General features: G+C 60.8%; 2 protein-coding genes across 12 annotated transcripts in view; both read right to left on the bottom strand.

Moving 5' to 3' along the window:
- Positions 1-103: 103 nt before the first annotated feature.
- Positions 104-4,680, bottom strand: C9H3orf22 (chromosome 9 C3orf22 homolog). Of its 4 annotated transcripts, none has more exons than XM_081526635.1 (4): positions 4,606-4,680; positions 2,161-2,302; positions 1,258-1,389; positions 104-446 (listed from the first exon to the last, which is right to left on the bottom strand). In XM_081526635.1, exons 2-4 carry the CDS (start codon positions 2,247-2,249, stop codon positions 260-262), a joined length of 408 nt encoding a protein of 135 aa, XP_081382761.1. In that variant the 5' UTR covers positions 2,250-2,302; positions 4,606-4,680; the 3' UTR covers positions 104-259. The 4 variants fall into 4 exon arrangements, with proteins under 4 accessions (XP_081382761.1, XP_081382764.1, XP_081382762.1 ...); XM_081526638.1 differs by having other exon boundaries at positions 2,161-2,290; XM_081526636.1 differs by having other exon boundaries at positions 4,610-4,680.
- A 6,291-nt stretch (positions 4,681-10,971) lies between these two features.
- The window catches only part of TXNRD3 (thioredoxin reductase 3), a 35,467-nt gene continuing 33,137 nt past the window's right edge, over positions 10,972-13,301 (bottom strand). For 5 of the 8 annotated variants that reach the window (XR_014064426.1, XM_081526626.1, XM_081526629.1 and 2 more), the window contains 2 exons: positions 11,571-11,705; positions 10,972-11,415 (listed from right to left, as the gene is read on the bottom strand). Coding sequence is in view for 6 of the 8 variants with exons in the window: in XM_081526626.1 (XP_081382752.1) it covers positions 11,353-11,415; positions 11,571-11,705 (198 nt within the window). In the remaining 2 variants the exon portion in view is untranslated. The remainder of the gene's footprint in view (positions 11,416-11,570; positions 11,706-13,301) is intronic. The other 3 variants (XR_014064427.1, XM_081526630.1, XM_081526632.1) reach the window with 1 other exon arrangement.

Raw genomic sequence — 13,301 nt, 5'->3', positions numbered from 1 at the left:
AGTGTACCCAGAACTATTCCAGAGTATCGTCACCTAGGTATCTCAGACACCTGAGCATATTTGGGGGTGAATGCGAGGAAATGACACTCACACTCTGTAGGGCTGACCATCACCGCACTTTATGGATGAGAATGTGGGACCGGCATGCAGACGACCATCCAGGGGCTGTGAACCTGCAGCGTGTACTCGTGGGCGACCTCTCAGGGGCTCCTCGCCTCCCCATAGGTCACCTCAGCCCAGAGGGAGCTCCCAGTGGCCACTATTCCAAGCGCCTGGGGGCTGAGTGGCCCAGAGACAGGCAGTGCAAAGCGAGGCTCCGGGGGGCGGGCGAGGGGGCCACGGGCCTGGGGAAGCGGTGGGTCAGCAGTGCCAGCTCCCAGAGGTTGCTTGGTGGTGACGGCGGCGGCTGGAGGCAGGACGGAGGTGGGAAATCCGGGGCCCCCAGCCTGGAGAAGCCACACAGAGCCCCACGCTGACCCCGGGGAGCCGGCCTGGCCCCAGGCCAGAGGAGCCGGCCGGGGCCACAGCCACGGCTCTGCTCCCGGGACACATCCTCCCCCATCCGCCTCCTGCCCGGACGTCCAGCAGCGGACACCTCCCGTCCTCTGGCCAGCCCAGACACAGGCCCACCAGCCTGGGGGCAAGCCACAGCGGGTGCCACCTCCCCCCGAGACCACCCTCCCCCCCTCCATCTCCCCCATCTCAGGGGCTGCATTACCCGTCAGATAAACTCAGCCTTTAGTACCGGGGTGATCTGCCCACTGCCAGGGCTCAGGGTGCAAGGCAGGGCGATCCTGGGGGCAGGCCTCAGCCCCCGCCCCCTGCCCATGGCACAGGACCTGGCCACACGGCCTGAAGGCTCTCAGAGGACCTGACATGACAGACCCTTCCACGGGAGAAGCTGCGGCCCAGCCCGTCAGCCCAGAGGAGCAGAGGTTCAGAGGCCCGGGAGTACAGTGGAGAAGACACAGCCCTGGCCCGGAGGCCCCATGCCCACTCACGTCGGTGTGAGTGATGGGCAGGCTGGGGCCCTTCCTGTCTAACCACAGAGTGACAGTCTGGGTCAGGGCGACTGTGCGTCTGCGTTTGTGTGCGGGCGCCGGGTGTGTCGCTGCATGTGCGGGGCGTTTGGGAGTGACTGTGGGTCTCCCTGGGGCTCGACGTCCTCGGCCCGGACGTGCTGTGTCTGCTTGGGGACCGGGGTGGGGACCGGGCCTGGTCCCCGGGCGGCGCAGCGGCCCTGGGGTTGAGACTCACCCTCGAACGGGGATGGACCTTGTGGGCAGCAGCGTCTTCTGCAGGGGCAGCTGCTCCCTCAGCAAGCTGCTCATCTTCGTGAACTCCCAGAGCTGCAGGGGCTCCGAGCTGGTCTCCGTCAGCCAGGAGAACCTGCGGGCAGTGGCGGCCTTGGGGGCTCTGGCCCAGTCGTACGAAGGGGCTCTGGACATTCGAGAACCGTGCTGGGAGGCAGGTTTTGCTGGGACACTTTACGGATGGGCAGACTGAGGCGCAGAGAGGCCAAGTGACTTGCCCTGAGATCACATAGCTCGGAAGCAGTGGAGCTGAGATCTGGGCGGGCGGCTGACTTGCAGCCCTGTGGGCCGGCCCCCTGCCCCAGACCCCTCTTGCTTCACTAAGGGCCACGCGGCCACGTGTGTGCCACACTGGGCCGCGGTGACAGACCGAGGTGTGAGCTGAGAGCAGGTGCCCCTGCGTGGGCAGCCGTGAGGAGGCCGTGGCCCCCAAGGCTGGGCTTGGGCTGCCTGCAGCCCTCCCTGACCCTCACCCTCTCCCTCCTAGGCCCCTCAACACAGAGAAGCAGGCAGCCCGGCGGAGGCCCCACGCCGCTCAGCCTGAGGTCTCTGCTGGCTCCCCGCTGCCCACCGTTCTGTGGACTCCTGCCCCGCCCCCTACACCTGGACCCCATCACACCCCCCGCTGGAGCAGGTGTGGTGAACTGGCGACAGGACCCAGGGGTCCTGGGCCCCTCAGCTCAGGGGGAAGGGGTGGTGTGGAGCCTGCCATCAGGGAGCATGGAGCAGCTCAGGGTCCCCTATGGACAGAGACCCCCACCCACTCCCGCATGTTTCCCAGAGGGTGCTCCTGGGGTGGGGGCCTGCAGAAGGGGGGACCTGCCTGGCTTGGGCTCGGGGTCTATACCTGTATGGAAACTTCCTGGCAAACTTCTCCTGCGTCCTGGCCTTACTCTTCTTTCCCTGGCGGGACTTCTTGGGGGCCTTCAGGTCCATCACAGAAGGAGGCTATGCTGGGGTGTGCCCTTCAGCCGGAGCTGAAAGAGAGGCTGGAGGAGCCAGTCAGGACTCGAACAGCAAGGCTTCCCCGACAGCGCACGGAGACAGGGCGCCTGGGAAGGCTGTGAGTCCCCCAGTGCTCAGCACGCTGCTCCACAAGGCCTGCTCTGGTGTGTCAGTGTATATGCGTATGTGTAAACGTGTGTGCGTGCAAGTGTGTGTGTGCGCGCATGCGGCTCTACACCATGTACAGCTGTGAGTCGCCCCCACAATCTGTGTGTGCATATGTGTGTGTGTGTACACGTGTGTGTGTGTACATGTGTGTGTGCAGCTCTACACCATGCACGGCTCTGAGTCGCCCCCACAATCTGTGTGTGTGTGTACACATGTGTGTGTGTACACATGTGTGCACGCAGCTCTACACCAAGCGCAGCTCTGAGTCGCCCCCACAGTCAAAGGGGCCCTCAGCTGACCGGCCCTGCAGGTCCTAGGTGCTGCCCCCCACCAGCAGCCGCATCCACCCCCACTGCAGCCCGGCCGGGGCCACCTCGGGTCTCTCTGGGCCATGTGGGGCCATGGCCGCACAGGGTTGCACAGGCAGAAAGGTGCGGCTGGCACCCTCAGGAGACGGGCTGCCTTGTGCCGTCTCCGGGCCAGGTCTGCAGGGGCTCCTGCCCAGGGCTGGGCTGGACTGACTGTCTCCCTCTGGGCCCCAGGAGCCCCCAGGCTGGGTCATTATGAATAAAGCTGCCGTGGATGTTCATGCACAGGTTTCTGCACAAAGATGCGTCCCTGTTTTTCTGTTGCACACGCTGAGAGGGCAGTCGCCGGGCTGAAGGAAGCCCGTTGTTTTAGTTTTAAAGAGATCTGCCCCACAGCTTTCGAGTGGCTGGGCCACTTTCCCTGCCCCACAGTCATGAGTAGTTCTCTTTCAAAGGATAAGACAAGCATAAGGACCACCCAAGTCGGGGCCGAGGAGGACTGGGCTTAAGGCCTGACCGCAGGGGCTCGTGAGCCCCTCGTCCCAGTGGCTATGCTCATGCGGCCATGTCACCGTCCAGGTGACCTTCGCAGGCTGAAGCCAGCCACCTGCCAGCCCCCTCCTGGCATAGGGGGACCCTGGTTCCAGGCGGGGGGCCATGCAGACACTGGTGGGACCGATAGCACCAGGTGACAGGTTGCCCGGGAGCTGGCGCACTTGAAGCGGCCCCCACTGGAGACTCGGATGGGGCGGCTGGGACAGCTGCGAGGCCTGCTCCCCACCGCACCGCCCCTGGAGGGCCTGGAGGGGCTGGAGGGATGAGTCCTGGAGGCCTCTTTCCCGCCTTCTCACCCCCAGCCCCGCAGAGCCAAGGGAGCAGCTCCCAAACACATCGTCTCGCAGCAGTGGGGGCCTGTCACCCCCACCCCTGCTGTGGAAGCCGCTGAGCCACAGACCCCGAGGGCGAAGGCCGCTCAGGCTCCCAGCACCGGGTCTGACCACACACGCGCACACACACGCGGGCACACAGCTCCCGGGGGGCCCTCTGGCCTGCATCACCGCCTGTCCACCCCTCGGGGGGACGCTGCCCCCTGCTTCTCTGAGTCTGAGTTGCAGCAGCTGTGTTCCTGTGACCACACTTTGCTGTTGGATCTCCTGAAGTCTGGAGAGAAGCCTCGGAGAAACAAGCGCTTCTTTACCGGGCGGGGGCTGGGCCCCCAGGAGCCTTGGTCCCCTAGGGGCAGGGGAGCCCCCTCTCTGCACCAGGGCAGGCCTCGGGCAAGGGGCCTGGGCTGGTATGAGGGCAGCAGAGACTCGCCCAGGACCCTATGCTATCGGGTAAGGCCTTCAACCCCTCCCCTGGGAGCCAGGCCGGGATGTGGGCAGGGGGACCCAGGTCCAGGATGGGGTGGACCCACAGGGTGTCTGAGGCTCTGAGGGGAACTGCCCTGCCTGCAGCTCCGCCTCCCACCCCACAGCGTGTGGGGGAAGAGGTGGCGTCCAGGCCACATGGCTCCCACAGTCCTGGAGCAGCTGGGTGACAGAGGGCACCCTAGAGTGACCACAGAGGACATGGCCCTGCTGCGGGAACCCAGGGCCTAGAGGAGGCAGGGAGGGGTCCCCACACCTGCCTGGGTCACCTGCAGACCCTCTCAGTTATGGGCCTGGGCCTGTGTACTGCGGGGAGTCTGCTTCCACAGGCAGGGAGGCCCCGGCGGGTCCAGGCTGCCGCCCCCATCCCAGCGGAGACGCTGTCGGGTGTGGGTCAGAGTGCCCAGCAGTGACCCGGCCCAGGAGGACGCTGATGTGAGGGCTGGTCCCCCTGCAGCCAGGAAGGTGTGGGTGAGTGGACCCCCAGGCCTAGGTACTCACTGACCACTCTGTGTGATGAATCTGGGGGAGGTGAACGCTGTCCATGCTCCTGGCTGTCATGCACCACCAGGCTCTGGGCCCAGGACGTGGGGGCCAGGCCCACAGCCTTACCCAGCATCAGAGCCCCCGAGGTCACAATTGGTGACTCTGCAGCCCCTGAGCCCCGTGGCTCAGCACCCGGCATGAGGCCCTCCTGGCCGGGGAGGGGCTGTGGGAGTGGCTGCGTGGGGCTGGGCTGGTGGGCACCTCGGCTCCGAGGACCCTGCACGGGGTCCGAGCACCCACAGCCACACGTGTGGGAGCAGAGCACACACAAGGCCTGGAAGCGGTGAACAACCCACCTGGGCGGAAAGAAAGCTCCTTCTTCGGGACTTCCCTGGTGGTTCAGTGGTTAAGGCTCCACTCTCCCAGTGCAGGGGGCACAGGTTCCATCCCTAGTTGGGAGCTAAGAGGCCAGGTGCCAAGCGATGCAGACAAACAAACAGTAAAGAGAAGCTCCTTCTCCGGCTGACCTTGACCTGAGCCCTGGCTGCAGCCCAAGAGGGGCCGGGCTGAGGTGACGCAGGGGAGGGCGGGCGTTAGGGTGAGGCTCCGGGGTCTGTTGCCCTGCGGTGTCCCCACCGGGCTGGGAATCGACCAGTCTGCTGACAGACGAGCAGTGGGGAGCGTACCAGGCCGGGACCCCAGCTCAGCACGAGGACCGGGGGTGGGAGGGGAGCGGACGGTGTAGATGGCAGGGCCTGCCTCCACCCTCACGTCCACGGCCTTGACCCGGAGGGTCTCGGGAGCAGCCCCGACATGGGGCTCCAGTCCAGGGGCTTACTGGGGGCACGATGCAGGATGAGGCCCAAGGGGAACCTCATGGGGACCCCTCTTCCCGGTCCTCCTCCCCTCAGCCGTCTCTGCCCTGAGGTAGGGACCCCCTCCCCTCAGCAGTTCCTGCCCTGAGGTGGGGACCCCCTCCCCTCAGCAGTTCCTGCCCTGAGGTGGGGACCCCCTCCCCTCAGCAGTTCCTGCCCTGAGGTGGGGACCCCCTTCCCTCAGCCATCCCTGCCCAGAGGTGGGGACCCCCTCCTCCTCCCCTCAGCAGTTCCTGCCCTGAGGTGGGGACCCCCTCCCCTCAGCCGTCCCTGTCCTGAGGCGGGGACCCCCTCCACTCAGCCGTCCCTGCCCTGAGGTGGGGATCCTGTTCCCTTCAGCCGTCCTTGCCCTGAGGTGGGAACCCCCTCCTCCTCCCCTTAGCAGTTCCTGCCCTGAGGTGGGGACCCGCTCCCCTCAGCCGTCCCTGCCCTGAGATGGGGATCCTGTTCCCTTCAGCTGTCCCTGCCCTGAGGTGGGGACCCCCTCTTCCTCCCCTCAACTGTCCCTGCCCTGAGGCGGGGACCTCATTCCCCTCAGCCGTCCCTGCCCTGAGGCGGGGATCCCCTCCTCCTCCCCTCAGCCATCCCTGCCCTGAGGCGGGGACCCCCCCCTCAGCCATCCCTGCCCTGAGGCGGGGACCCCTCCTCCTCCCCTCAGCCATCCCTGCCCTGAGGCAGGGACCCCATTCCCCTCAGCCATCCCTGCCCTGAGGCGGGGACCCCCTCCTCCTCCCCTCAGCCGTCCCTGCCCTGAGGCGGGGACCCCATTCCCCTCAGCCATCCCTGCCCTGAGGCGGGGACCCCCTCCTCCTCTCCTCAGCCATCCCTGCCCTGAGGCGGGGACCCCCTCCTCCTCCCCTCAGCCCTCCCTGCCCTGAGGCAGGGACCCCTTCCCCTCAGGCCTCCCTGCCCTGAGGCGGAGGCAGCCCCTCCAGGTGGGGCTGGGGGCCATCCCATCGCTGGGTTAGCAGTGAAGAGTCAGCCCCTGCAGCGGTGGGCTGGGGGCAGCAGCCTGCTGGGGTCCAGAGGTTCGCGCAGGGCCAAGCCCGTTGTCCCCGAAGATGGAAACGAAGCGAGGGGCAGAGTGAGCAAGACGGGGAAGGAGGCCGGCAGACGGTGGAGCCCAGTCACCCCCAGGAGGCCCGCGGCTGTGCAGGGCCCTGAGCGTCCGGACGTCCCAAGGAGCGCGGGCAGGAGAGCGTCCACCAGGGAGAGCGCCACCTGCCTGGGGACAAGCCCCCTGAGGTCGTCCCGGGGTCGCGGCTGGAAGGGGCGCCAGGTGAGACCCCCCAACCCTGCCAGGGCCCAGTGCTCACAACCCTCCTGGAGAGCCACGTGTGCACCCCGTGGCCGGCGCGGGAGGGACTCCCAAGGGCCCTGTCACACTGGTGAGGTCACAGTGCCCAGGGGCCTGGGGCTCCCGCCCAGGTGACGGCAGACCTGCCAGCAGGTGGGGCTCCATGATCCTGGTTTCTTCTGCCCCATCGCCTCCACTGCAGCCTGACGGTCTAACACCAGCACTGAGAGGAGGCCTCCGCCGGCGAGAGCGTGGGCCGGGTGAGGCCAGGGCGGGCTGGGGGTGCCGCAGGCTGCTCTGGGTGGTCAGTGGGGACAGCAGTGACAAGATGTGCTTGGAAACACCTGGCATCTGTGTGGAGAAGGAGGCGAGCAGGCCGGGAGCCCCGGGGGTGGACCCGGCGGCCGGCAGAGCTCATTCAAGGAGAGACGTGGTCCCGGGAGGGAGGCGGTGGATAACGGGGCGGATGGGGTTAAGGGGCGGGTGCAAGGGACATTCAGGCGAAAGTCACAAGCTGTGCGCACCGAGGCCAGAGGGGCGCGCAGGCCACCACGGGGGACCAGATGCGGCCTTGCAGGGAGACCACGAGTCCAGTCTCGGTCAGCCTCTCTGCCCTTCTGCGGGGCCCCCCACCCCGACTTGAGCAGGTAAACATCTGGGTCTGAGGTCCAGTGCGTGACACCTGGCCTTAGACGGGGGTGCGGGCGCCACTGGGACATCAACAGTAACTGAAGACACGCGTCTGGAGCAGAGCACGCACAGCAGAGAGGGTCAGAGGGCCTCGGGCCTCAGGTTAGGAGGCTCCGACGGCTCGCGATCAACTGAACATTTACTCTAAAATGCCCACGACCAGACAGGCCCACAGACAGAGAAGGCACAGAGAGTGGGGTCACCGAGCCCAGTCTCGTGGCGTCTGTGAACAGGGACACAAGTCTACCTCTTCCTTTCCAATGCAGACGCCTTTTGTTTCTTGTTCTTGCCTGATTACTCTCTCTGAACTCCAGGGCGAGTTGAATGAACGGTAGGCAAAGCAGGCATCTTTATCTTGTCCTGATCTTAGAGAAAAAATCCTTTCCGTCTTGTCTCTCAATACTGAGGACGGTGTGATCTGTGGGTTTTTCACCTGGGGCTTTATTGTGTTGGATTTTGCCAGATGCTTTTTCCGTACCAACCCAGATGGTTACATAGTTTCCGCCCGTCATTCTATTAATGCGGTATGTTGCATTGATTGAGTTCCTTATTGTGAAACACCCTCGCACCCTGGGAATATTCACTTCGCATATAATCCTTTAGAGATTTGCTGGATCTAGTTGGGTACTACTATCTTGTCGAGGACCTTTGCACCTGTAATCATCGGGGTACTGGTCTGCGGTTTGCTGGTTGGGTCTCCATCCGGCTTTGGTAGCAGGTGATACGTAGAATGACTTAGGAAGTGGTCTCTCTTCAGCGTTTTGGAAGATTTTGAGAGGAATTGCTGTTAATACTTACTTCTTTAATGTTTCACAGAACTACACCATCTGGTCTTGGGCTTTTTTAAAAAAAGCTGTTGGTTTGTTTCTTTAGGTCAACTTTATTAAGGCATAACTGACACACAATTAAATGCAGTTTAAAAATTGTGATAAAATACACAAAAAAGAAACCATCTTGACCATTTTAAAGTGTATAGTTCAGTGCCAAACCAATCAATCCTAAAGGAAATAAACCCTGAGTATTCACTGGAAGGACTAATGCTGAAGCTGAAGCTCCAATACTTTGGCCACCTAATGTGAAGGGCCGACTCATTGGAAAAGACCCTGATGCTAGCAAAGATTAAAGGTGGGAGGAGAAGGGGATGACAGAGGATGAGATGGTTGGATGGCATCACCAAGTCAATGGTCATGAATGTGAGGAAACTTTGGGAGACAGTGAAGGACAGGGAAGCCTAGCGTGCTGCAGTCCACGGGGTCACAGAGAGTCAGACCTGACTTAGCAACTGAACAACAACCCTGATGGTCGTAGGGTGGTAGCTCACTGAGCTTTGATCTCCGTTCCTCTGGTGACGTGCTGGCCATTTGTGCATCTTCTGTGGATAAATGTCTGCTAAAGTCCTTTGCCCATTTTCAACCTGGGGGTTTGCTTCTATGTTATTGGGTTTTGGAAGTTTCTCAATATTTTCCAGATATTACATTCTGGAGTATTATCAGATATGTGTCCTGAAAAATCTCTCCTCTCATTCCGGGGTTTGTCTTTTTACTCTGTACACAGTGTCCTGGCGTCCTTGACCACACAAAGTTTTAAACACCCCTGAGGTCCAATCTGTCCATTTTTCCTTGTTTCCTGTGCCTTTTGTCACATCAAGAGTCACTGCCAAATCCAGTGTCATGAAGCGTTTGCCCTGGGTTTTCTTGTAAGCTCTGTGGCTTTTGCTTTTACGTCTAGGTCTCTGACCCGCTTTCAGCTGACGTTTGTAATGATGTTAGCAGAGACCTGACGTTACCCTTCGGTGTGGTTTCCCAGCGCCAGGGGTAGAAAGAAGACTCTTTCCTATGAAAGGGTCTAAGCGCTGTTTCCACCATCCCCCCGACCTGACGTGTGAGCCCTGACTTCCCTGTTCTCTGCATGGCCCCCTCTGTGCCGGGACCACGCTGTTCTCACAGCTGAGGATCTGCAGTAAACCTTAAAACAGGAAGTGTGTGATTTGTAACTCTGTGCTTTTTCAAGGTTGTTCTGAATGTTCAGAATCCCCTTCGGGTTCCACGGGAATTTCAGGATGGGTTCTTCCATTTCTGCAAAAGTCATTGCTGGGTTTTTTACAGAACCTGAATATGTAGATTGCTTCAGGCACAACTGACATGTTAACAGTATTAAGTTTCCTAATCCATAAACACAGGCTGTCTTTCCACTTACTTGTCTTCTTTTCCTCAACAGTTTGTAGTTTTCACTGTACAACTGCTCCATCTCCTTGGTTAATTTAGTTCCTATGAATTTTCTTCTTCTGGGGGCTATTGTAAGTGGAATCATTTTCTTCATTTTGAGATGGATCACGGTTGGTGTACAGACTTTCACCGGACTTCCTGGTGTTGATTTCGCATCCTGCGACCTGCTGAGCTCATTCACCAGGTCCGACGGCTCTGTGTCTGTGCGTGAGGCATCTTCAGTATTTGCTACATCTACAACCCCATCATCTGTGAATGGAGATGATTATACTTCTATTTTTTTGCCTAATTGCTCTGCATAGAACTTTTAATAAGGACTCTGGTGAACAGAAGTGGCAAAAGGGTGCAGCCTTGTCTTGTTAGATGATCACTGTGGGGTTTTCACAAATGGCTTTTGTTACACAGAGGTAGTTTTCTTCTATTCCTAGTTTGTTGAGTACTTTTTAATCAGGACAGTGTGTTGAATTTAGTCAAATGCTCTTTCAGCATCAACTGATATCATCATGTGATTCTTCTTCCTTCTGTCGATGAGGTATACTACGCCGATTGGATTCTGCATGTTGAACCATTCTTGCATTCCAGACATAAATCTCAGCTGGTTACACTGTGTAATCCTAGGAGAAAATCTACTTACAGGAGAAGAGATGGTGACTAGATGCCAATGCCGAGACAACACAGACAGCAGTATTACCTGGCCAAGATGTTAAAACGGCCGTTATGAAAAGTGTTCCAACAAGTAAGAGAAAACACTCCACCTGTGTTACACCCTGTTGGACTGCCGCCAGCCCACACGCAGGAACCAACCGCATCTCCTGCGGGTCCCCGTGCTGCCTCCACGGCAATCGCTCCCCTGCCTCGCCTGCTCACGTCTCCTCAGTAACTGGACCCCGAGACCGGTAAGCCGGGTGCCCAGGCCCTCTGCAGCCCCCTCTGCCGCCTCTGGGGAGGGCAGCAAGCACCCCGTCCACAGACGGTGACCCCGACCTGCTTACTGGCCTAAAGTTTCTTTTAAAAAGAAGTTCTGACCACAGGACCAGTGGGCCAGTGGGTGGCAGCGAGCCCAGGACCGCATCACCATCTGAACCCCGGACTTGGGGCTGGGAGGTCTGCTCGGTGGGGGAAACAGGCTCCTCCCTGGGGAAGGCTGCCCGCCTCCAGCCCTTTTAGATGCCAACAGGTGTGCACACCCCAAGGGAAGCCCCTGACATCACCTGGTCATTTGCTGAACCAGGCTGTGAGTAAACAGACTGAACAGAACCATTTTAAATAGCTTTAAATTAGATTTCACATAATATAGTACTGAGAACGTTTTAATATTACTCTGAAGATCAACATGCTGAACACGCCCAGTTGAGTCAGTTTCATAACAGAGACTGCTTCCGTGGAAGCAACAGGGAGGGGGTCAAACCACAGCAAGCATGAGTGCTGACTCGGATGAGTCAGTCGTGAAAGGCCTCGTGGAGGAGCTGGCGGGCAGAGGTCAGTCTTGGCTCACCTGGCGGCTCTGAGCGAAGACGTCAAGGAGGCAGCGAGTCTGCCCTCCCGTCAGCCCAGCCGGGCGGTGGGCCCCCCGCGCCGTCCCGCCTCCTGTCCCCCGGCAGCACGTGGGCTTCCTGAGCCACATGCGCTGTCTCACCGACGTGGGGCAGACGGGACGGGGCGGCAGGGCCTAGCCTCAGCAGCCCTTCTGCGTGATGTCCAGTCCTGATGCCTTGGTGATCTTCAAGGTGGTGAACACCTGCCCAGGGGAGGAAAGACAGCGATTCACATGCAGCTGTGCGGACGCCCGCTTTAGGAGGACTCGTCCTGAACATGACGCTGACATCGCCCTCGAGAGCACACAGCTGAAGGACAGCGGGCCCCTCCCCATCCCCGGAGCCCCGGCGGGCGCACCTCTCCGCACGTGGGGTGGATCCCAATGGTGTCATCCAGCAGCTGCTTTGTGAGCCCACACTTCATGGCAGCGGCAAACCCCTGGGTGATCTCCCCGGCGTTTGGTCCAAGAACGTGAAATCCTATCACCCGATCCTTCCGAAAGGAAGCCAGTAGGTTAACGCCCTGACTAGGAGCCTTGTCATCCAAAGTTCACAGTTGAAATTTACAGCGTCTCCCACAGAAAAGGGCCTCTAACGCAGCCCTGAGCCCAGAGCACCACCAGGAGCCCTGAGAATCTGCGGGGAGAGCCCTGGGCGCACGCCCCAAGGTACCATGAGCCCCGACCCACCAGGACGAGTGTGCACCCACTGCCCGGAGGGGTTCCCAGCACAGTGGGCGCTTCCGGTTACCCCGAGAGTGCGCTGAATGACAGCTGGACGAGTCGGGCTGACGGCCACACTGGGGTGCATATCCGCCGAGCAGGGGCCCCACTCCCGGCCCGGGGCAAAGGCGACGCCGAGGAGTGGGGCCCTCTCCCCGCGCCCCCCCGTGCACACACACCGCGGGCAGTCGGTTCATCCCGAGCACCCCCGGGTCTCCAGCACTCAGGTCTCCCCCGTCCTCAGCTCTCATCTCTCTCCCCTCATCTAGAGCTTCAGGGTCACAGTGCACCCGGGGAAGGCCTGTGCCCCCACGCTCCCGGCCCCCACAGCGGGCCTGCGAAAGAACACCCCACAGTGACTGGCACTTCCCGGGGGCCGTGGTCAATGCCCGAGGTCTCCAGGCCCCATGGGAGGGACCCTCAGAGGTGTGCATGAGGTCACATCGTTGGCAACTTCTCATCCGACCTCCCCAGAAAGAATCTCATACTCTGAGGAGGGAGGCGCCCCGTCCTGACACAGCCTCACACACTCTTCATCGGCCTCGAGGGGCCCTGCTGTCCTCACAGAGGGGCGAGGGGCTCACAGGCTTCCGTCGTGCTCCACGGGGGGCCCTGCACCTGCTGCTGTGAGCGCCTCTGTTAGAATTGGAGTAATTCTAGCCAGGCTTTCACTGTGTGGAGGCATCTCCTAACTGCCTGTGACGTGGCCCGTCTACAGGCAGACCCTGCTGTGTTGCACACACGTATTCCTTGCAGACTGAAGGTCTGTGTCACCCTGTGTTCAGCATTCTCCCGGCCACGTCTTTCCAGCAGCAATCGCTCACTTGGTGGTTCTGTGCCACACTCTGGTAACTCTCACACCGTTTCAAACTTCTTCCTTATTATTGCACCCGTGATCAGGGATTGCGATGTTGCTCCTGTAACGGTTCTGGGTACCGCGAACCAGGTCCGTGTGACACAGGGACCTTCACCCACGGCTCCACCGACTGGCTCCTGCCCCCAGCCCGTCTCCCCCTCCTCGGCCTCCCTCTTCCCTGGGACAGGAACACACTGAAATTAGGCCGATAATCTCCCAACGATGGCCTCTGAACATTCAAATGGAAGGAAGAGTCACACGCCTCTCCTTGACATCAGAAGCTGGAAATGGGGAGGGCGGGTGGAGAGCAAGGACAGGCCGAGAGCTGGGCCTCCTGAGCTGGACAGTCAGCCAGGCTGAGAACGCAGAGGGACAGCTCTCCAAGGAACTGAGAGTGCTGCTCCAGCGAGCACAGGGGAGGTGGGAGAGAAGCAGCCTGCCTGCTGATGTGGGTAGAGACAGCTCCGGTGTTTGGGTAGAAGGCCAAACCAGCAGCCACGTCCCCTTGATC

Source organism: Giraffa tippelskirchi, chromosome 9 (assembly GCF_054371585.1).
Source record: "Giraffa tippelskirchi isolate mGirTip1 chromosome 9, T2T-mGirTip1v1.2.pri, whole genome shotgun sequence".
In the NCBI taxonomy this organism is placed as follows: domain Eukaryota; kingdom Metazoa; phylum Chordata; class Mammalia; order Artiodactyla; family Giraffidae; genus Giraffa; species Giraffa tippelskirchi.
This window is presented reverse-complemented; position numbering and strand designations above follow the sequence as displayed.